The sequence below is a fragment of the Eucalyptus grandis genome, chromosome 1, assembly GCF_016545825.1.
Source record: "Eucalyptus grandis isolate ANBG69807.140 chromosome 1, ASM1654582v1, whole genome shotgun sequence".
NCBI lineage: Eukaryota > Viridiplantae > Streptophyta > Magnoliopsida > Myrtales > Myrtaceae > Eucalyptus > Eucalyptus grandis.
In genome coordinates, this window is record NC_052612.1 from 12,649,064 (window position 1) to 12,671,699 (window position 22,636).

A 22,636-nucleotide genomic window follows, 5' to 3' on the forward strand; every position below is an offset into this window, starting at 1 on the left:
CGAAGATGGTGGCCAGCACGCTCTGGATCATATGGAAGCTTCGGAACGACCATATCTTCCGATCCAAGCCTCCCAAATTTGACTTTATAGCAGATCTAGCTCACGCCCAAGTCAGGACCTCCTCCAGATGGGTCCCGAGTAAAGAACATAAGCGAACCAGCAGCCAATCTTCGCCCGAAACGTGGAAACCGCCGGACAGCAATGGCTTCAAACTCAACATCGATTGCTCTTGGGTGAAGGGGGAAGAGAAGAACTCGGTGGCAGGGGTCGTGCGCGACTCAAGAGGGCTGTTGATCGATGGATTTGCTGCGGAGATTCAAGCGGCGAATGCTTTGTGCGCTGAAGCCCTAGCTCTCTCGCACGATCTGCGTTTTCTCACCCACAGAACAGCAATGAGCTCAATATTTTGTTTATTACCTATCTTGTGAATTAAATTGAGGGCGAGAGGAAATTGTCCAATTTGCTAAGGCACCACCGTAATTGGCAATGCCGCAATTTTTTTGTGGGAGTTAATGAGATGCAGATCAAAGAAAATGGGCTCTCTTTGTTAACTATGACCATTTTGACCCATTAGAAAAGTGGTCATAGTGCTTTATTTCGCAAAAAATGAATAATTTGGATATTTTCATAATAATGATTGCTTATGTCGCTTGCAAAAATAAATGAAAAAAATTTCATCGTTTTCAAAATTGTTTAAATATAAATTATTATTGATAAAAAAATTATTGATTAATTATTTACAGTGATACAAGTTATTATTCTTTCTCGAAATAAATGGAATATTGATTTTCTTTTTGTTGTTTTTAATTTCAACTTGCCCGTAATAATTATTTACATTCGGAAAAGGGAGGTTATACCTTGTTGTAATGTAGTATGTACGGAAAAGGAAAAGAGGAATGGCATTTTGCCCATTATGAACGTAATTGATCGTTTCTTCCATATTGGGCTTTGTTTGAGAGGGTAATCATGCGATGTCCGTTTTGAAGAAATATATATGTTCAAAGTATCAAACATCACTCTTGTAGAAAATTTCTATACTTTTTATGTACATGTGATCTTCCTCCATATATTAATGTAAGTTATTAGATTACACATTTTACTATGATAGCAGAGCTAGATTTTGCCCTAATTTATTTCTTGCACGTAATCTTTTGTTCGTCGAATTCCACATGCTGTTACTGTTGCCTCTAGCTGCTATAGAATGTTAAAGGGTTTACATTTTATCTAACAAAGTTTATACGCTTTTTATATATACATGATCTCTCTTCTTCTATTATATTAATTTTTCGGGTTAGACATTCTAGCATTATGTTCTAAAGGGCAACATCAGCTTTTATTGGGAGTAAAGTAGAATAGTTAGTCCAAAATCCCCACCTTTATATTTTGCTTAGTGGCAGATTTCGCGTGTGATGCACAATTTTAAATATAATTCACTTGAAACTTCTTTTGATAATATATATATTGTGAAGATCGTTATAAAGAAAAGAACAATGTGCAATTCACCAATGTCGTTTATTAAGAAAATTTATATGTTTCAATCTGATTATGAGATATATTTAAAATTGAAATGATTTTCAGAAAATTAGTTTAGTCTACATGTTGAAATACCCGGACACCTAAACCAAAATTAAAGTACAATCAACGTTATTTCGGCTCAAGTTGGGCTTGCCTGGGCTTGAACCCTGAGGTCCTGCCCAAGCCCACCCAAGCCCGAACTTATGGGCTTGAGCCGATGTCGAAGCCGGCCCAATGGGAAAACATGGGCGGCCCAGGCCCGCGCCACCCATCAGGCCACCTTACGTATTTCTATTTTTAAAATTTCAGTTAAATAAAAATAGAAATTGGAAAAAAAATGAAAAATAGTTTTAAGGCTTTGGTGTTATTTAATTTCATCACTTTACCAATGAGTTTTTACTACTTTTTTCTACCGTACAATAACTTTGGGCTTATTTGATCCTATTAGTATTCATGAGTATAAACTATCCAAGTGAAAATTATAGCCACAAAAAAACCCTAAACTATACCCATTGTGACACGTCTATCACATACTTTTTTGTGACACTAAAAATTACTAAACTTGTACTTATGTGACACATTTATCCCAAACTCATACTGTGTAACACATTTACCTTGAACTTAAAACTTGCATCCGTTTTGATGTCATAGGTATAAGTTTGGGATTTTTAATATCATTAAAAAGTTCAGAGTAAATATGTCATATATGTATAAGTTTAGGGTTTTTGGTATTATAAGAAAAAGTTTGAGGTAAATGTAATACATGAGTACAAGTTTGAGATTTTTTTGTTCTATAAAAAATAGTTTATGATAAATGTATCGCAACCAATAAAATTTGAGATTTTTTTACGGCTTTTCCCTCAAAATTATTAATAAAAGACATATTACATTTCCTTTCAATAAATATATGGTCAGGCCGGGCAAAGCCTGTGATGTTTGTCCTCAGGGGGCCCACGAGCTGCCTGCCTATTGATCATGTTTACTGGTAAGAATAGTGAAGTTGAAGGTAGCTCGCTACTCGCCTGTTGATCGTGTCTATTGTTGAGAATATTAAATTGATCCTGTATAATATTAAATCGGAGGGGGGGGAGACGGTAAATCTGCTTTTGCCACAAGAACGAAAACAAATCAACCCTTTTTTCATATTAACAAAAAAAAAATACATAATTGTAGTAAGTCTAGAGCATCAGTAGAAAAGAAAGGCAGCAAGAAAGGAGAAAATATTCAGCCACGTCATCCGCCTTTTCATTTTCCAGCAGGGGTCATAGGACACGTGTCACTATTTGAGTAGTATGTGCACACCAAGTCGGCGAATGATGTGACCCGCACATACCACTGAATATTTTCTCGAGAAAAAGGGTTTAAGCAGATTGAGTCTGGCGCCCAGACCCTACTGTTTCGATAGTCTTTTCACGTGCTGGGAACTTCAATAATGTGTTTGCTTTACCATCAAAACAATGCTTACGGCTGTGAACTTTAGGGAAAATGATAGCTCCGTGTCATGGAGCATATTAGTTTATTCGAAGTTATTTCTTTGTATGTCCTACAAAACAGAGGTTAGGCCGAATGCAAACACAAATAAACGTGATTAAAGACCCAAAGAATGATGAGGAAATGATGAAACGTAGCGTTGTTTAACTATAAACCAAATGACACCACAAAAGGGAATAGTCGAGGATCGGCTCGGAGTGGCCAAGTGAAATGAGGACGGACTAATGGCCCATTTTCCAGACCGAAGACCTGTCTGATCAGTAGGTATTCAGCTCGCTTTCAGGCCTTGAAGCACCCCCGGACCGAGCCTTAACAGCCTTCAGATGGCCTCATCGTGAATCCGAACCAAACCGGACCACCCTCAAATGTAGACGTAGCTAACAAGAAAGAGGCAAGCATAGGTCAAACCATCATAAATTATTAACTAATAAAGACCATAAACTAATTATTCCACCAAACCCCGCATTCCCCAAATTCTAATAACACTAGCATAGACCTTTACAAACAAAAAAGTTGATTAGACACGGATAAGGGAATTTTCGACAATCGACTCAAATCGGATTGCGGTGAACTGAAGGCTGTTTGCCCACCGTCCAAGTTGAGAACCGGTCTGGACAGTGGCACAAACAGCACAGCAAACGAGGTGCGACTTGCACCAAGTCCTTGTTGAAGTTTCCCATCGTTTACGGACAGGTAAGGGTTGCAATCAAATCAATATCATTCAACGTGGACAAGTTATTAGGACATCCAAAACATACTAATGAGAAACGATGAATCGAAATTAAACACAGACTATTCTAATTCGGATTAAGTCACGCAACAAGTCATTCCATGTCCTCGATTTAGGCTGCAAATGCATTTTGGGATAAGTTCTCGGACCAAATCACAACAAACGGCTCATGCAAATGAATTGATCAAAGAGGGTCCGGCTTTTTGGAGCAACTTGAAGAACTCCGACTAGTGACGCCCACGGCAAGGAAAGCTCACCGGTTACTCTCTGGTAGCGCATGCAAACGTTTCGTTCCGGGAAGAGTTTTTTTTCAGAAATGGTTCTTTTCTATTTCTCGCTCCGGGGAACAATTTCGAGTAAAAGAACCCGTTTGATAACGACACAAAATTTCTACTGGGAATAGAAAAAGAATAGAAATGCGTTTGATAACGCAACAATTTCTTTTTGTATTTATTCATTTTTTAATCTTGCCGACGGAATGCCGCCGCCTCCCGCCGCCGGTCGCCGTCGCTGGCCCGCCAGCCACCGCGCCGCGCACGACCGCCGGCCGCCGGCCGTCACCGCCGGGCGCCGCCGAAGCCCATCGGCCGCCGGTCGTCGGCGGCCGATGGCTTCCGGCGGCGCCGGCGGTGACGGTCGGCGGCAGCGGCGGTCGGCGGCGGCGGCGGTGGCTGGCGGGCCGGCGACGGCGACGGGCGGACGGAGGCGGCGGCGACGGCGGGCGGCAGCGCGACCGAGGCGGAGACGGCTGCCGGCCGGGCAGCGGGCGACCGGAGGCGGAGACGGCCGCCGGCCGGCAGCGGCGACCGGCGGCGGCGGCGCGGCGGAGGCGTCCGGCGGCGGAGGCGTCCGGCGGCGACCGGGGCGGCGACCGGCGCAGCGGCGGCGACCGGCGGCGGCCGGTGGCTCCGTGCGGTTCATGGTGGTCGCGAAAAGAAAAAAAAAGAAAAAAAAAAAGAAAATTAGCTTGTTTCTAGCAATTGTTAGAACAAGAAGCAACTTTTTTTGCTTCTTGTTTCTGTTCCTAAACCATTCCGGGCTAAGTTTTTATTCCCGGGAACAAAAAAACAATGTGGCGAAGAACAAGGTTTCTGTTTTTTTGTTAGGAGAACAAAAGAATAGAAACCAAGAGAAACAGAAACGTTTGCATGCACACCCTCTCTCTACCACCCTCTAGTTTTTGCTCTCTGTTTTCTCTCTGACTCCCGGAACCATGGATAGACCGAGAAGAAGAAAACTCCAGCCGTCTCTCTCCCCCTCTCCGTTCTTTTGTTTCCTGTTTTTCCTTTTTTTTGAGCCCTACTTCTAGACATCACACGCACCTAACGCTCTCCTCTTTTCTCTCTCCCCCGTCCTCTCTGTTTTCTCTCCTTTGGTTCTCTCCCCTTATCCTTTTCTTATCCACCGAATCCTCTGCTCTCCCTCGGTTTTGTTTCTTTTATCTATCTTTGGTTTTGTTGACAAGAAGTCAAAGAAAGACAGACAAAGCAGGGACGAAAGAAACTGTGAGACTTTGACTTCAACCCGAAGAGTGAAAATATACAGGCAAAAAGAGACCAGGACCTTTTGAAATTTTGTGGATTATTACCGACTGTTTAAAAAAATTAAATTATTAGATAAAAGTGTAATTTATTGTTTAAATATTTTAATAGAAAGAATCACATGCCGGAAAGTGTAGACACCCATTTCATTTGCTTTTGGGAAATTTCTCGGATCTAAGAAAAATGGAAAAGGAATTGAACCCAAAGAAAGATCTTTTTACCCAGAATACAAATTGCAATAAAGACACGGTAAGGGTGCCTTTCACGCTATCTGTGAACGGCAAGTGGCCGACGAGAGGATCCAGTCATTTTCCTTTGGCTTGACCTGGAACCAAGAGAGTTTGAATGAGAGAGGGAGAAGGGGAAGTTTCCCTTTCATGGGGATGACACAAAGCCAAAGGCAAAGCCAAAGCCAAATTGAAGTTAAGATAAGTGGGACACTTCGAAAAGACATGTCTCTCTCCCGCCAAAGCAAGTGAAGGAATCTCTCTTCACCTTTTCCTTATATATTATTTCTAGAATATTGATTTCTTCGACCCGAAATAGTTCCCTTACTTTTTTTCCTTTTACCTAGACAAGATAATTGTCGACAGATCAAAAAACATAATTTTTGTAAGTTAAGATTGCATGAGATCAATAAATTTTGTCCAGTTAAAAGGTAAAATATCCTCTATATTTTCTTTCTCCTTTTCTTTATGCCTTTTGTCCATCTAGGGCAAATAATCCTTTTCTTCCTTTTTCTTGCGTCCTTCCCTCTTTATGTATAGATTTGTTATATAATAATGGAAGATTTGCCATGCAAAAAATCCAGTAAAATTTATTCCTTACAATTTATTTCAGTTCTCATCCTTATGGCAGAAAAAAAAATGTCATATGCATGAATGATGCTTACTACTTTGTGTTGGATTGATATTTATAGTCTAATCGATCCAATCTTAATTCTATTTGCAAATCCATCTATAACTACCCGGGTTCCAAATTATGAAGCTCCACTATCTATGATTAGTTTAATGATATGTTCGGTGATACCCCATCTAACAAGACATTTGCTATTATTGATGAAGAAGACACTATCTAGCAAGTCATGTTAGGTTGAGTGTGCTTACATAGGATAAGTAGCTTATCTCCTCCATATTAGGAAATTATCCTCTTAAACCAACTTTAAATTGAGAACCTAACAGGCCAAATTTATAATTATGCATTGGTTACGTTCAAACGAGGTAATCACATTAGTTGCCTCTCCTCACACCTTCAAGTATTAAATACTTGGCACATGAGATGTTCAAATTTGTAATTATAGATAGGTTACTCTCTTTGACATATGCAATTATTTTACATCAATTTAAGATGGATCAACTTAATCGAAGAACTCAATTGTTCTGTCAAATATGATATAAACATTCAAATTGAGAATTAACAAAATCATGTAATATAGAACAAATTGGCCAAATAGGCACTTGTTTGGTTAACATATGACAGAGTCATATTTGGATCCCACTGTTTCCCACTCAGAATAATAATGTTAGGACATTGTAAAGTGGAGTCCTATAAAATGCTATAGAATTAGTACATATGTATAGGGTGGTTTGCATGCATTCATAATCAAATATGGAGCCAAATACACGGAAATCCATATTATTTGACGAAATCATATATATTTGCCTATGAATGGATTGAAATTGATCAAGATTAATACTTGTTTGTAAAACCATATAAAAAAATCAAGTTGACTCGACTTGAAAAGCATAAGGATTAATTGGACTAAAAGAAAAGTTTATGGACCAAATTGAACATTAATTAAGAGTTCCAAGACTGAATTTTGGTATTGTCTCTTCTGTTTATTTATGCTATTAATATAAAATTAATTAATGAAACCAAGTCTTAAATGATGTGATATATCTTTATTTAATATTTAAACATGACTCACCTTTTCAAGTAGCTAATGAAAGTTTATTGCATCATTTATTCTATAAATCAATTTATCATTTGTTGTTCACTTTTGCAAAGTGGTGCTTATATTGATCTTAGGGTCCTTTTCTTATGGGAAAAACACCAAAAAGCGTAACTTAATGTTCACCTAGTTACTAAGGCTGTGCATGACAACATGGCCGGGGAACAATTTTTTTCAGAAATAGTTCTTTTCTATTTCTATTTTGGGGAACAATTTCTATGTAAAAAATCTGTTTGGTAACTACACAAAATTTTTACTCTAGAAATAGAAAAAGAATAGAAATGCGTTTGGTAAAAAATAGTTTCTTTTTTATATTTATTTGTTTTTTTTTTTTTTCCGGTAGACCGCCGCCACCACCGGACGCGCCGCCGCCGCACTTCACCGCCGGCCGACCGCCGCCGCTGACCGCTGCCGCCGATCGCCGCCGCACGGCCCATCGGCCGCCGCCGACCGCCAACCGCCCGGTCGTCGGCCGACGGCGAAGTGCGGTGGTGGCAGCGTTCGGGCGACCGGCGACGACCGGGCGGCGGTCGGGCCGACGGCGCGGCGACGGTCGGCCGGGCGGCGGCGGTCGGCCGGTGGCGACCGGGCGGCCGCCGTCCCAAAGAATGGCGGGAACAATCGGGCGGCGACGGTCGGTCGGCCTCCGGCGGCAACGATCGGCCGGCGGCGACCGGCGACGGCGACGATCGATCGACCGGCGGCAACCGGCGGCGGTAACGGCCGATCGACCTCCGACGACCAGCGACGGTCGGCCAACGGCGGCATCGGCAGCAGTCAAGGGCGGTTAATGGCGGTCAACAAGAGAAGAATAAAAGAAAATAAAAATTTCACTTATTTCTTAAACTTGTTCCCGGGAACAAGAAGCAACTTTTTTTTACTTCTCATTTATATTCCAAAACCATTCCCGAGCTAACTTTTTGTTCCCGGGAACAAAAAACTAACTTGTCTTTATCAAACAGGTTTTTATTCTTTTTTTTTTGTTCGGGGAAGAGAGGAATAGAAATTCTTGGGCCGGGGAAGTTTACCATGCGCAGCCTAATTACAACCACTATTTATGCAACAATCATGCACATGCCTGGAGCAAAACCTTACATTGAAAAGACCAAATTGCCACTCCTTTTAAGTTCATTTTAGCATCTTGCTTTGGGCTTAGGTGGTTGAGGTCTTAGTTGTTCTAAGTATTTTGGGTGGTTAACTTTGGATTTGTATATTTTTATGGATAACTTATTAGAAGTTTTTAATAAAAATCAATAAATTTTTTAGCGTCACTAGCATATCTAAGATAGATTTTATTTTACATTTTTTTTCTCAATTTAAATTTTGTAGTTTACATATTTTTAATCGTTTTTAAGACCAAAACTCCCGAAACTTTTAACACAATGTTAACACATACACGCATATCTTCTTCTTTTTTTTTAATTTCAAATTTGTGTAATTTTTGTAATTTGCTGGAAAACTTTTTAAAAAAAAAAACACACTTTTTTCTTTCATTTAGATTCAAACAAACATGCACGCCTTTCAAACTGAAATGATAAATGTTGAAATTAGAACAGGTATGTTATAGTTCACCTTTTGGTGACATGCTCATAAGTTCACATCGGGGCAATAAGTTTCACGATTGTATATATTGTCCAAGGCCATAAGTCGTCGATTTCGCTTTATATTGATAAATTGTTTATCAACATCTATATTACGACTTTGGGATCATGAAAGATCCATATATATTTATATCACATTGGTTTTCACACATATGAATTAGAAGATACTGTTAAAATAACTTTAGTAACTATCCAAAAGTTTGATAAATTTTATCAATATGGTGATAATCTTTGCTTCATTTATATTTAAATTGCTGTCGAGTTCTTAATCAATATGGGCTATTATTAATACGCCATGATAGATTATGCCCTTATTAGGCTGTCTTTTTCACCATTGAAGTTGATTGAATGGAGTATCGTTCACTAAAATCTAATGGAGATTATGCACACGCGGAGGAATATTTCTTGTTTGGACCCAAGGGGACGCTTTTGATGATGCGGGTCGAACGCAAATCCAATGCCTCTGATCACATTAGATCGAGGCAAGAATCCCTATATGGAGTCTGTTTTTAGGGATCATGGCAAGGAAAATTCTGCTAATACTAGTTGCATTCATGTTGCAGTTGCAAAAGGAAAGCCCTTGTGGTCAATGGAGTAAACCAATCTGATTTAAATAAAGAAAAGTTAACAGATAGAATTGGCATAATGCTTTTCTGTTTATAAAGAAGGCGAATTTCATTCAAGCATCCACCTTGGATGCCATATATGTCTGCATAATTCATTCTATAGCCAAAGAAATGGAAACAAAAAAATAAATAAATAAATAAAGGGAGAGAGAGGAAACTTTCCTTTTCATTGGGATGATACAAGGCAAAGCCAAATTGTTGTTAATATAAGTAGGACGCTCAGAAAGGGCATATCTGACTTCCGTCAAAGCAAGTATAGGAGATCTCTCTTCACCTTTTTATTTTATATATATATAATATTCGATTACAAATTTCTTTGACTTGAAGTTGTTCCCTTACCTCTCTCTCTCTCTCTCTCTCTCTCTCTCTCTCTCTCTCTCTCTATATATATATATATATATATATATATATATATATATATATTGTGAATAGCGTATGCCTATTGTGCTACAGTATATAGCATTTGCGTCACTGTAACAGTGTTGGCATGTGATATCCTATCTTAATTTCAGGCAAGATTGAATTCCCAAAAAATCTTAGTCTAGAGTTTGCTAAAGTCATAGAACAAAAGAAAAGAGCCTCACCTCATACATCCAGAAAATTACAAACGAGGCTTACTTAGCGTATATATATAGACAAGATAATTGTCATAAAATTAAAATTTATAGGGAAAACATAAATTATGTAAGTTAAGATTGCATGAGCTCAATAATTTTTGTTCATATAAAGGGCTAAATATCCTTATTCTTTTGTTTTCTCCTTCCTCACCCTTTTGCCTATTTGTTCATATTGGGCTAGATATTCTTTTTCTTCTTTTTTCTCACCCTTTTCCCTCTGCATATATAGATTTATTTTCGTTCATAAAATCTAGTAAAGATTATTCTTAATGTTTATTTACACCATCTCATGCATATGGCAAAAGAAAAGTATCTTATGCACGAATGATGCTTATTGCTTTGTGTTGGGTTGACGTTTTATTGTCAAATCAATCCTATCTCAATTCTATTTGCACATCCATCTATAACTACTTGAGTTTCGAACTATGAAGCTTCAGTCTTCATGATTAGTTTACTGAAATGTTTGGCGATATCCCATCTAACAAGAACTTGATATTATTAATGAAGAAGACCCCATCTAGCAAGTCATCTTGGGTTGAGTGTGCTTGATGGGATAACCAGGCCCTGCTTGACATAAACGGCGCAACTTCATCTGAGAAAATGTTGCCGTCCCGCTCAATCTCCCAACAAGCCATTACTGCTTCCATTGCATTGGGCATGGACATGTTGCTGTAATTACTTCATAAGGAACAAGGCAAGAGCACATAATGCGTTTGAAATATCAAGAACGAAATAGATGAATAATCTTGACCTGTATTGGAAAACAATTCATTTGTGGCCATCACTTGCATCAAATTTCTTGTGACGGTTCCTTACACAGATTGGTCCCATTCTTCAGCAGAGCAAGAGAGAACAAAGGGAAAAACGCAGAAACGAGAAAGAGAGGACCCTCGATGGTTATGACAAAACAAAGAAAGAGACCCAGTTATGGTTGGGTTAGGTTTTGAAGAAGACAACTAATGAACTCGCCAACTTACCTACTCTTCCCCTTCATCTCCTCCGTTTGTTTCTGCGTTTTCGTCTAACATTTTCGTCCGAAGACAAACGCAGAAACGAGAAAGAGAGGACCCTCCATGGTTATGACAAAACAAAGAAAGAGACCCAGTTGTGGTTGGGTTAGGTTTCGAAGAAGACAACTAACGAACTCGCCAACTTACCTTCTCTTCCCCTTCATCTCCTCCGTTTGTTTCTTCATTTTCGTCCAAAGAAACCCAGTTGCAACAACTGATTCATGGCGGTAATATGTTGCTCCCTCTCTTCCGTGACTCTTGTCCGTCCGATTCTTTACCGGAATGTGATTAATTTAGGGATATTTGTCCTGCTCTTGTCTCCATTGCAAACTTTCAATACCTAATTTTGCCCCAATTTCTTGGTTGAAGAACACAGCAAAATTAGGGTTTGAAGAAGAAAAAGAATTCGGTCCCAATTTGCAAATTTGGGGCAAATAACACACATAGTGTGGTTTAGAACAATTCATGCTGACTCACTTTGCTGATGAGCCATGTCAATTGAAAAAAAATAAACTTTTACCGCATCAGACTTTCTAGCAAAAATCCAAATTGACGATGGTACTAAAGTAATCGATTTTCATAAAACTGATACTCAAGTAATTATTTAAAAAGTTTTGGTTTTTAAGGGTTGCGTGAAACTTATGAAACTTTTGGTATCATTTTGTCAAAAATAATTGCTTTTGGGAAGTTGTGTAGCTTTAACTTTTTCATTGACTATAAATTTTTCATTCTTTTTTATATCTTGAACTCTTTCAATTTGCGGGGGACATCAAGGAAGGTCGGACTCTTTGGCTGGACAGTGTTGGAAATAGCTTATAGACGGAGAGCTATATGAAGTAGTTCAAGAGTGCTGGAGATAATACGAACTCTTTGGCTGTTCAATGGAATGGATGGCTACAAAGAAGACGTAATATTCACTGCGACGCACTAAGGTGATAACCAAAGTTGATAAGGAATCGATCTTCACCACATTTTCTCTTCTAACAGAAAGTCATGGCTTTCGGTAACGAAAAAAATGCCGATTTGGCTTTTCTTAGTTATCTTACATAGCAACATGTGCAAATATTTACTTACCAAAAAAAAAAAAAGACACGTGCAAATATTATTCTATGTAGGCACACACCTGTGCAAAACTGGCCGTACTTGTATATATCTTTCTTTATATACCCACTTAGAAATCAAGATGCGCCCAAAGAAGACTTCATTAGTAATATAAGGGATAAATGCACTAAAAGTCATAAAATTTGTCACAAAAATATGATTGAGTTCTAAAATTTTTAAAAAAATGCAATGCAATCATAAAATTTATTACAAAAGTGCAATCAAATCATAAAACTTTCAAAAAATGGAATCGAGCCTTAAAACTTGGTATAAAAGTTCAATTGAATCCTAAAAATTTCAAAAAAAACAATGCAATCAACTAAAGAACTTGATTGGATCAATTTGACAATTTGAGAACTTGATTGTACTTTTTGAAAATTTTAAAACTTAGTTGCATTTTCGTGAGAAGTTTATGACTTACTTGCACATTTTAAAAATTTTGAGACTAAATTACAGTTTCATGACAAGTTTAGATGCTTTCAAAATACTTAATTAGTGTAAATATGGTCAGAGATGGGGAAGAGGCATCGTTTCATTGGATATTCCCTTCGTGAGGTGCACTTGATGAATTGAAAATAGTTTTTTATAAGCATAGATGACGCTGGGGCAAAATCATGTGATTAAAATAACAATTTCCAAAGTCTAAAAATGGAATGCATAAGTGCATAACCATGCTTGAAAATATTGCAGCCCAATACAAAAGATAAAATTAATAATTAGAAAGCTTACGTAGTGATCTGACACGCATGCGTGGTGCACGCCAGGGAAGTCGTTGACTCTAAGTACTACATATGATTTTTGGGCGATTTCGAAGCGTGACGTCTCTGTTCACGCGAAGATATGTTATGATTTCTTGAAGAGAATGGCAAAATTATTCCCAATAATTGCTGCACAATTGCTGTCTTTGATGGTGCAAAGTCGTGCTCTAGGAAAACATGATATTTATTGCCGCCGATCAATTAGTCTGCTGAGACGCTAGAGGACGCCCGTGATGGATCTAAAGATTCCAGGAGGATGCATGCGTGCTCAGAGGAGAAATGTTAAAAAAAAAAAAAAAAAAATCTTAAATTTATCATATAATTTAATTCTAACCCTTTTGACAATTTGACAATAAGGTCATTTTGACAAAAACTTGTCGATGTAGCACTTTGATCAACATTAACTATCCTACATGACATGATTGTTACTGATGTTAACGATTTTTGTAAGTTTCTATATATTTTATTAATTTATTTCCTTTTCTTTCTAATGATAGGTAGAAGGGGAAAAAGAACAATTTTTTTTTATCAAAATTAGTTCAAATGACTATATTGACAAATTGTCCAAAAATTTTGGACTGAATTAGTGAAATTACAACTTTATGACTCAATTGATTGTCGTACAATAGATTTAGAACTTTTTAGATAATTATTTTTGTCATTAGAGAAGGACGAAGATGAATAACAATGATGATGTGGTTTGGAATTCCAATCATCTTCCTCAAAAAGTGAGAGATCTCAAGTTCGATTCTATCATCATCGATTTCTCATGATCACCCGTACAAGTATTAACTATATGACTTTGTAATCAAGCGATGCTGTTGGGATCGAGGGAATGCGACACTCAATTCAAATTAGTTAGTTGGTAGTTGACACCATAGATTTTGATGTTGGTGGCCGTAAATTGTTCACATTAGCAATTTGGACCTAGATCCCTGCAAAATCTATTATAACCCAAGAGACTCTAGATATGTTGGCAATACATAGTTGATTTGAAAATGAAAGAAGACACTATGAGCTTTGGTTTTATGTGCAATGCTATCTTTTGATATTTACTTTATGGAATGTGATTCTTGAACTATTTCTAATCGTTCAATATAGTCTTTTTTTGTTTGATAAAAGTCGACACAAATCCCTAAACTATCGCTAGATGTGCAATCGGGTTCATGAACTTCCAATTTGTATGTTGCGGTCCCTCAACTTTCCACTCAACTTTCCACTTCAAAGTTAATTCAGTCTTTTGTGATTTTTATGAGTGATGACTACACTACTTCCTAGATTTTAGAATATCTTTCCATTTATTCTATTTGTCTAAATCAACATGAAAATATGCTATTCTTTTCTTTTTTAATTACCCACCCTTTTGGATTTTAAGTATTATGATAGTTACATTTGAATATACCGTAGTTATGACGTAAGAGTAGAATCTCATTTAGAGTTGTATCAAGTTGAACTACTACTATTTTAAGTTCGATGATTTTCATAAGGATATCATTATTATATAAATCTAAATCTAGTTCCTGATTTTTTCTTTTTTTAGATAAATGATTTTCTTCACTGGTATCATGTTCTACAAGGGCTAAGGTTCAAGGTGGTTTGCTCTTTTTACTAGTAGGAAGAAATGTTAAGATCTCTACTATCGTATCGTTTACATTATAGAACAAAAGCAAGTGAAATTGTATCTTAAACTTAAATTTTTCGAATTTTTCATTTTGTTCCTTTTCACTGTATCTAAATAAATTTCGATTTCATTCATTTCTTATTATGTTTTCTTGTCACATTTCATTGTGGCATATCAAATCGACTACAATACCCAATCATCACTGGAAGATTATATAGTATATACATTATTTGTGTTGATATCTATTATTTGATTAGAGCTATTGTAGAGTCGACAAACACGTTCATATGTACATTCTTAGTTATCTCTCTACATATTCAAACAAACTTAAAAGATCGTTTCAATCTCAAACTTTTTCTCAATAAATTCATGACAAGTCCATGTTATATATTACGATGTCATAATATTATATAAGGGGATAAAAATGGTTACTCAAAAGTAAATCAAGCCTCTAACAAAAGTGCCTATGCCAAGAAAAAATTAATATGCTTAAGATTCTAAATTCTCGGTAGATTTAGTGAGATGAATATAAAATTCTTTCCAAAATGCGAAAGATTTAACTTACCAAAATGAGAATGACTTAAAATTAAGTTCGGAAAGTATTATAAATTGGAAAAAAGTTTAAGATCGAAACATCTTTTTGTTTTATTTATTTATTTTAACTAAATAAAGAGAAAGTGCCGTAATGTTGCTACCAATGGCGAGTTTTTGTTTTGAGATTGCATTTTCTTTTGATAAATAAAACAAAAGTGTTAATACTAAGATGAGCATTTCAAACCTTTTATTACTTCGTCCCCCCAAAAAAAAACCTTCTATTACCGTAAAAATTAAATAATAAAAAACGACAGAAATGTCAAACTTGTCTCCTCTTACGTGCTCTTTTAACATTTTTTTTTTTTTTGGATTTTTACGCACTTAAATCATTTTATATTGCAAGTCATGCCTAGTTTAAAAAAATATTGGAAAAGAGAGAGGGAAACGAAAAGAAAGAAAAGGTACATCTCTACTTACACTTCTTTTCCAAATGCAATGAAGACTCTCGGTTGCACCTACCCTCCCGACCCGTCAAAAGCAGCAAACTATTTTTGACAGTTGACACGTCAACGACACAATATTTCAAAAAACTAGGATTAAAAACTAAAATCATATTTTATTTGACACTTCATGAGCATCCCAACTAAAGGAGAGAGGCTCATTTAGACAATTTTCTCAATTTTTGAAAATACAAACTAGTAATCAAATTTCAAGTCATTCTCATACAAAAGAAAAAATTGAATCACAAAATCGCTCTACTATATAAACACAAAATCAAAATTAGACAAAATTTAAAAACGAGAAGTAACATTGACTTTCAAGGATACTCACAAGTCACTTGGCGGATTTTTTTTAGACCCGTCTTCGCGATAAATAAGAATTGCATGCCAATAAATTCATTAATGAACTCTTTCAATTTTTGTATTTTCTTATAACCCTCCGCAAGGAGAAAAAAAAGGGAAAGCTCTTATCTCACGCACGAGCACGGCTCTTTATATGGAGAAAATTTATCAAGAGGGATTTGAGTTCGACATGATACGACGCAATTCATTTTATAAGGAGAGTGTAACATTTTATTATTGTCAAAATTACAAAAAAAAAAGGATGGACAAGGAAAACAAACAAAAAAGAAAAAGCACAGCCGAAGTTATAGCGCTGCCAATCAAAGACAAGACTCTCGTTTTTCCCGATTCGTGGATTGGTTATGGTAAAAAGTTAAAACCGCCGCGTTAACGGAGCCTGCCTTAGTCCCCACTCCAACGCCGTAACCTAAAATCAACGGCCCCAGATCCCTGGTTCCCCCACCAATCCGACGGCCACCGTTTCGCCAAATCTGTTGGTACGAAATCAACGGTCGCCCCACCTCGACTTGTCCCCACACCCTTTTTCTCGTTTTTCCCGATTCGTGGATTGGTTATGGTAAAAACCACCACGTTAACGGAGCCTGCCTATCGACCAAAAAAAAAAAAAAAAAAACGGAGCCTGCCTTAGTCCCCACTCCAACGCCATAACCTGAAATCAACGGCCCCAGATCCCTGTTCCCCTGCCAATCCGACGGCCGCCGTTTCGCCAAATATGTGGGAACGAAATCAACGGTCGCCGACGACCTCCACTTGTCCCACGATCCCTTTTCTCTCTCTCTCCTCGTTTTCGTCGAAGTATATTCGATTTCGGACCGACCTTTTGTCTTCGGGCAGATAAGGGCGCGTGGCCCCCGCACTCTCTCCCTATATAATCCCATCCCTCCCCGCGCAGTTCCAACCGCATCGACTAGCCTCATACCGGAAAGACTCCTGTGATCTTCTTCTCCCCTGCGATATTTTCCGACCGATAAACTTGGAGTTAGACCCGTGTCGAGGAGATAAGGAAATGGAGAGCTCCGGATTCTCATGGAAGCTGGCGGATCACCCGAAGCTGCCCAAGGGGAAGACCATCACCATGGTTGTCCTGGACGGGTGGGGGGAGGCCAAGCACCCGTACAACTGCATCCGCATCGCCGAGACCCCCACCATGGACTCGCTCAAGGAGGTGCGTTTGGTTTGGTTTCGATGGGTTTTTCTGGGGTTTTCCGGTTGATCGGAGTCGAGCGGTGGGGATCGTTTGATTGCTGGTGATGGACTGTTGAGTGGGTTGGAGACTGATCTGGAGATCATTAAAGCTTTGGCTTGGTTGCCGATGCTAATCCCTTGATGGGGATGTTAATTATTGATTTGGGCTCTTTTTCTTTTGTTTGGTGATCTGAGGAGTCCGTGTCTGTTTCCTATTTTGGACCCGCCTTATTGCCAAATGAACAATTTTTTATCTTGCTAGCGTTATCTTTATATGCCGGGTACAACTTTGAAGAACTCAATAGCCTCCTTAAGGTTTACCCGGTTCGTACGGAAGCAAAATATTGCTCCTGATGTTTGTTTAGTTATCGCCAGATCAGATTGCTTGGATGCTCCATTAGCCCTTGCTTGTCAATCTTCTTTGGTAACATATGCTGAATGAGAAGTTACACTTTTCATGTTAAAGGAGGGTGCCCCTGAGAAATGGAGATTGATCAGAGCTCATGGAACTGCAGTGGGTTTCCCGAAGGAGGGTGACATAGGTAACTGTGAGGTTGGTCACAACACTCACAGTCTCAACACTCACACGAGTGTGAGTGTTGGCACACAAGTGTTGGCACACGAGTGTGAGTGTTGTGACCAACCTCACAGTTACCTATGTCACCCTCCTTCGGGAAACCCACTGCAGTTCCATGAGCTCTGATCAATCTCCATTTCTCAGGGGCACCCTCCTTTAACATGAAAAGTGTAACTTCTCATTCAGCATATGTTACCAAAGAAGATTGACAAGCAAGGGCTAATGGAGCATCCAAGCAACTGATCGGCAATAACTAAACAAACATCATGAGCAACACTTAAAAAAAAAAAAAGGGTTTAAATGGGTCATTACTCATTAGGAAACCCACTTTAAAATTTAAACCCATGGCCTTTTTTAACTTTATAAAAAAATTCATAAAAATCGAAATTATAATTATTTTTCATATTTCAATTTTTTTCTTTTCTTTTTTCTTTCTTTTTCTTCCTTCCGAACAAGGCAACGGCCGGCCACCGACCAGCGACAGGCCAGGCGAGGCTCGAGCTCGCCGGCAGGTCGCCGACAACTGGCGAGGAAGCCTCGCCGGATCTAGTGAGACTCGAGCTCGCTGGCATCGAGTGAGGCCTCGGCCTCGATTAGCTATCATCTTCCCCGATTTTGCTTCACTCCTACGCGGCTCCGGCTCTGGCTCCAAGGTTTGATCTTTCCGCTTCTCTCTTTCTCTCTCTGTTCATGCGCATCGTCTGCGATCGCGCTCCAAAAGTGATGCCGTCACCATTCGTTTAATAGGCTTCGCTGCTTCGTCATCTCTTGCCGACGGACTGTGAGGATGTCTGCAACTACGATGACGGGGAGCCTTATTTGTTGTTTTAGGGATGGCCGTAAAGCCGCCCTCGCACCCGACATATGATCTTGAGGTCAAGCTTTGTCAAATCTAGCAAGACGTCGGCAAGCGCGAGACATCGACGAGCTTGAGCCTCACCAATCTTCGGCAAGGCTCGCCCGACGCCGGGCGAGCTCGATCTCTCCTATGGTCGGTCACCGGCCATCATCGTGGCGAGCGGCCAGCCGAAGAAGAAGAAAAAGAAAAGAGAAAAGAAAAAATAAAAAAATAATTATTAAAAATTAAAAAATATATTTTAAAAAATAAAAATTATAAAAATTATATTTTAAAAAATTAAAAATTATATTTCAAAAATTAAAAATTCGATTTTTAAAAATATTTTGAAAAGAATTATAAAATTTTCCATTAAATTTGTATTGCATAAAAATTGTTAAAATTTTTTTAATGTTTTACCAATACTTTTTTTTTATTAAAAAAATCATAAAAATGAGCTTTTTAGGTTTAGTTAAAAAATTTCATGTTACGGTTTTTAGTTATTCAATGATATGTTCACTTCAAATAAGAGAATCATGTGCATAATCTAATTTTTTTATAAATATTTCAATTTACATGTTTTTTTAATTTTTTAATTTACTATTTTTAAATTAATTTGAAGTTTTAATCGAATTAGCATATAGTAGAAGTGGGTTTTCTTATAATATTAATAGGTTTTTGTAATACGGGTCAGGTCGGGTATGAGTCGAGTACGGGTCGGGTTAGGTATGGATCACTTGATTTACATTACATGAATATGGGTCAAAATGAGTTAAATGAATCAAATATGGGTTAACCCATTTTTGACCCAACCTAAACCTGACCCGACCCACCCATTTAACGGGTCTACTAAGCCGAGAAATTGTAAAATCCCTCTTTCCCTATGTAGTGCCCAAGCTGGTCGACCTTGCTCTTGCTTCTGGAAAGATTTACGATTGAGAAGGTTTCAACTACATTAAGGAAAGTTTTGAGACTGGTACCTTACATTTGATTGGGCTCCTGAGTGATGGCGGAGTCCATGCAAGGCTTGATCAATTGCAGGTCTCCCCTCTAATCCTGTCTTTTACATCTTCTGCACATTTAGCTTATTTTTGCAGCTGTAATGATTAACCCTTTGCTCCGTGGTGCAGTTGCTGCTGAAAGGATCTGCTGAGCGTGGTGCTAAAAGAATCCGTGTCCATATTCTTACAGATGGACGTGATGTTTTGGATGGCTCCAGCGTGGGTTTTGTAGAAACTCTCGAAAACGACCTGGCAGAATTAAGAGCGAAAGGTATTGATGCACGAATTGCATCTGGTGGAGGTCAAATGTCTGTCACTATGGGCCGGTGGGAGGTATGTGAGCATGCCGGTGTCAGGTGTGGTTTCAAGTGTTTGTGAGCTTTTCTGGTTGTTGATTGGGTCTCGATTAGCACATTTCGCTGGTGTTGTCAGTGAAAGTAAATTTGCCTCTTCAAAGAACCAGGTAGATACGGTACAATCATGAGGTCTTTTGCATAAGATAGTTGGAAGAACCTTGCATCTGTTATAGCTATTTCTCTTTTATTCTCGCTGTCATGACCGGTGAGATAGCACTTTGTCCGGTCAAACCTAGCTGGTTATGCCGAAAGTTGTGGGAACATGGTCAGATCCTGTCGATGTCATCTGTTTGAGTTGCGTTTCCACCTCCCTATGGATTTCGGATTCTTGATTTGTTTGGTAGCCTGTCTTGTAAATGATAACATCCGATGCTATTCCCATCATCCGTTTGAGTAGTTCATGCGTGTGCTTCCCTGGCTTTGGGTTAAGAGTGACAGATTTGTATTCTGTATGTACTGCAGTCATTATCTTCGAATGTGTGAGCTGTAACTAGGACGGTTAATATCTTATGCGCATCTTCCATGGATTGGTGACTGGCAGGCTAATAGTTTAGTAAAACCGTATAAAATGTGCGAAGAGTCTGGGCATTATTAATGATTTTGAGCCTCAGTTTAATGAAGCTTAGATCAAGTCACTGGAGCCATTTCGTTGATCGTTGTTCTTTATCGGTTTATTCTTTGCCTGTATGACATTGATTGCTTAATCTGTTAGATAAATCAATAGAAAGAATGCCATTAAATTGCTATCAGGTGCGTACCATATGAAAGTCCCTCCTTGATGCCACATCTTGCTGAGCTGCCATGGAAGAATATTCCTGTTGAACTGTTTTCACACCACCTTATTAGGAGCTTCTTGCGATCTCTGTATATTTGCATTTCATCAATTGAATTGCCGACCACATGATAAGCAAATTATTATGAAACTCATGCAGAACGATTGGGATATTGTAAAACGTGGATGGAATGCACAAGTTCTCGGTGAAGCCCCTCACAACTTTACAAATGTTGTTGAAGCTATGAGGAGGCTGAGGCAGGAATTCATGGCCAATGACCAATATTTGCCTCCATTTGTCATTGTCGATGACAATGGAGAGCCAGTGGGCCCAATAGTGGATGGTGACGCTGTTGTTACGTTTAATTTCCGAGCTGACCGGATGGTTATGATTGCAAAGTCACTTGAATATGAAGGTTTTGACAAATTTGATCGTGTTAGAGTCCCTGAAGTTCGTTATGCCGGAATGCTTCAGTATGATGGCGAATCGAAGCTTCCAAATCATTACCTTGTCTGTCCTCCAGAGATAGAGAGAACATCTGGCGAATATCTTGTGCGTAACCGCATACGGATATATTCGCCTGCAAGTGAGTCTACCACATTGCCTTTTTTTCTCTTTTTACTGTGCTGAATGTGCACTTACAAGTCCTACATTTTTAAAATTGGTTGTGCTCTTCCTCATTAATTTACGTCTGTTATCTTGTTATTGCATAACTCACTGAAATGTTTAAGAGTAGTGGAGTGACTTTTCAGGTTCTCATGTCTAATTTTCTTAGATGCTGCAATTTCTTTGACCTGGCTTTGGTTTGAACGTTTTCGTGTGTTTATATACTGATATTCTTTTGTTCTTCATCTGAATAGCGAGACTGTCAAAATTGGTCACGTCACATTTTTCTGGAATGGAAATCGCTCTGGCTATTTTAATCCTGAAATGGAAGAGTACGTGGAAATTCCTAGGGACAGTGGAATTACATTCAATGTCCAACCAAAAATGAAGGCAGGCGACATTGCTGAGAAAGCTAGGGATGCCATCCTTAGCGGTAAATTTGACCAGGTAATTCTGTGCTGTATATGACAGCTTCCCATTACTTGTCATAGTGAAAATAGAAGAAGAAACAGCCTGACACGTGAGGCTTTGACTTTTGATCCTATCCTATGATTTGATTGTTATATTTGCATTTGCAACTGAAGGTACGAGTTAATCTTCCCAATGGTGACATGGTGGGGCATACAGGAGACATCATGGCAACAACTTTGGCATGCGAAGCTGCTGATCTTGCCGTTGGGGTGTGATGTCCTGAAGTTTCTACGTTTTAGTCCAAATGTTGGTTTTTGTTTCCAATGGGGTCACTGAATGGGGTACCTTCTGTGAATGCAGATGATCATTGATGCTGTGGAGCAGGCGGGAGGAATATATGTCATCACCGCAGATCATGGAAATGCCGAAGTTATGGTGCAGACAGACAAGTTGGGGGAGCCTCTACATGACGAGAGAGGACGCTTTCAGATGCTCACTTCCCACACTCGTCAACCGGTAAGTTCATTTTGCACTCTTTTTTACACACGTCTTTTTGTGGAAAACATGACAACATATATTACATACTTCTATCCATCGCATTAGTAATGTCTAGTGTCGAATTTGTCCGCTTCTGGTGCTGATTGTTGGTAGTGTTGTTAAAATCTCTTTCGTGCCTGTTTCGTAGGTGCCCATTGCCATTGGAGGCCCAGGGTTGGCACCTGGAGTTAGATTCGGCGGCGACGTACTCCATGGAGGGCTTGCAAATGTTGCTGCTACTGTGATGAATCTTCATGGGTTCGAGGCTCCTGGTGATTACGAGCCGACCCTCATAGAAGTGGTCGATTGATTATTGTCTATCAGGAACGGGTTTGAAGCTTGAACCTTGGGCTGCCGACGTTGGATTGGGACAGACTTAAAACTGAATTGCGTTTC

At 38.8% G+C, this 22,636-nt stretch overlaps 1 protein-coding gene and 1 pseudogene across 1 annotated transcript; both read left to right on the top strand.

Annotated features, from left to right (window-relative positions):
• The first annotated feature begins 16,852 nt into the window (after nt 1-16,852).
• Nucleotides 16,853-18,531, top strand: LOC120286059 (2,3-bisphosphoglycerate-independent phosphoglycerate mutase-like). The gene is made up of 2 exons (XM_039307132.1): nt 16,853-17,124; nt 18,178-18,531. Exons 1-2 carry the CDS (start codon nt 16,966-16,968, stop codon nt 18,298-18,300), a joined length of 282 nt encoding a protein of 93 aa, XP_039163066.1. The 5' UTR covers nt 16,853-16,965; the 3' UTR covers nt 18,301-18,531.
• Nucleotides 18,532-19,369: 838 nt separating this feature from the next.
• LOC104454248 lies at nt 19,370-22,636 on the top strand (annotated as a pseudogene).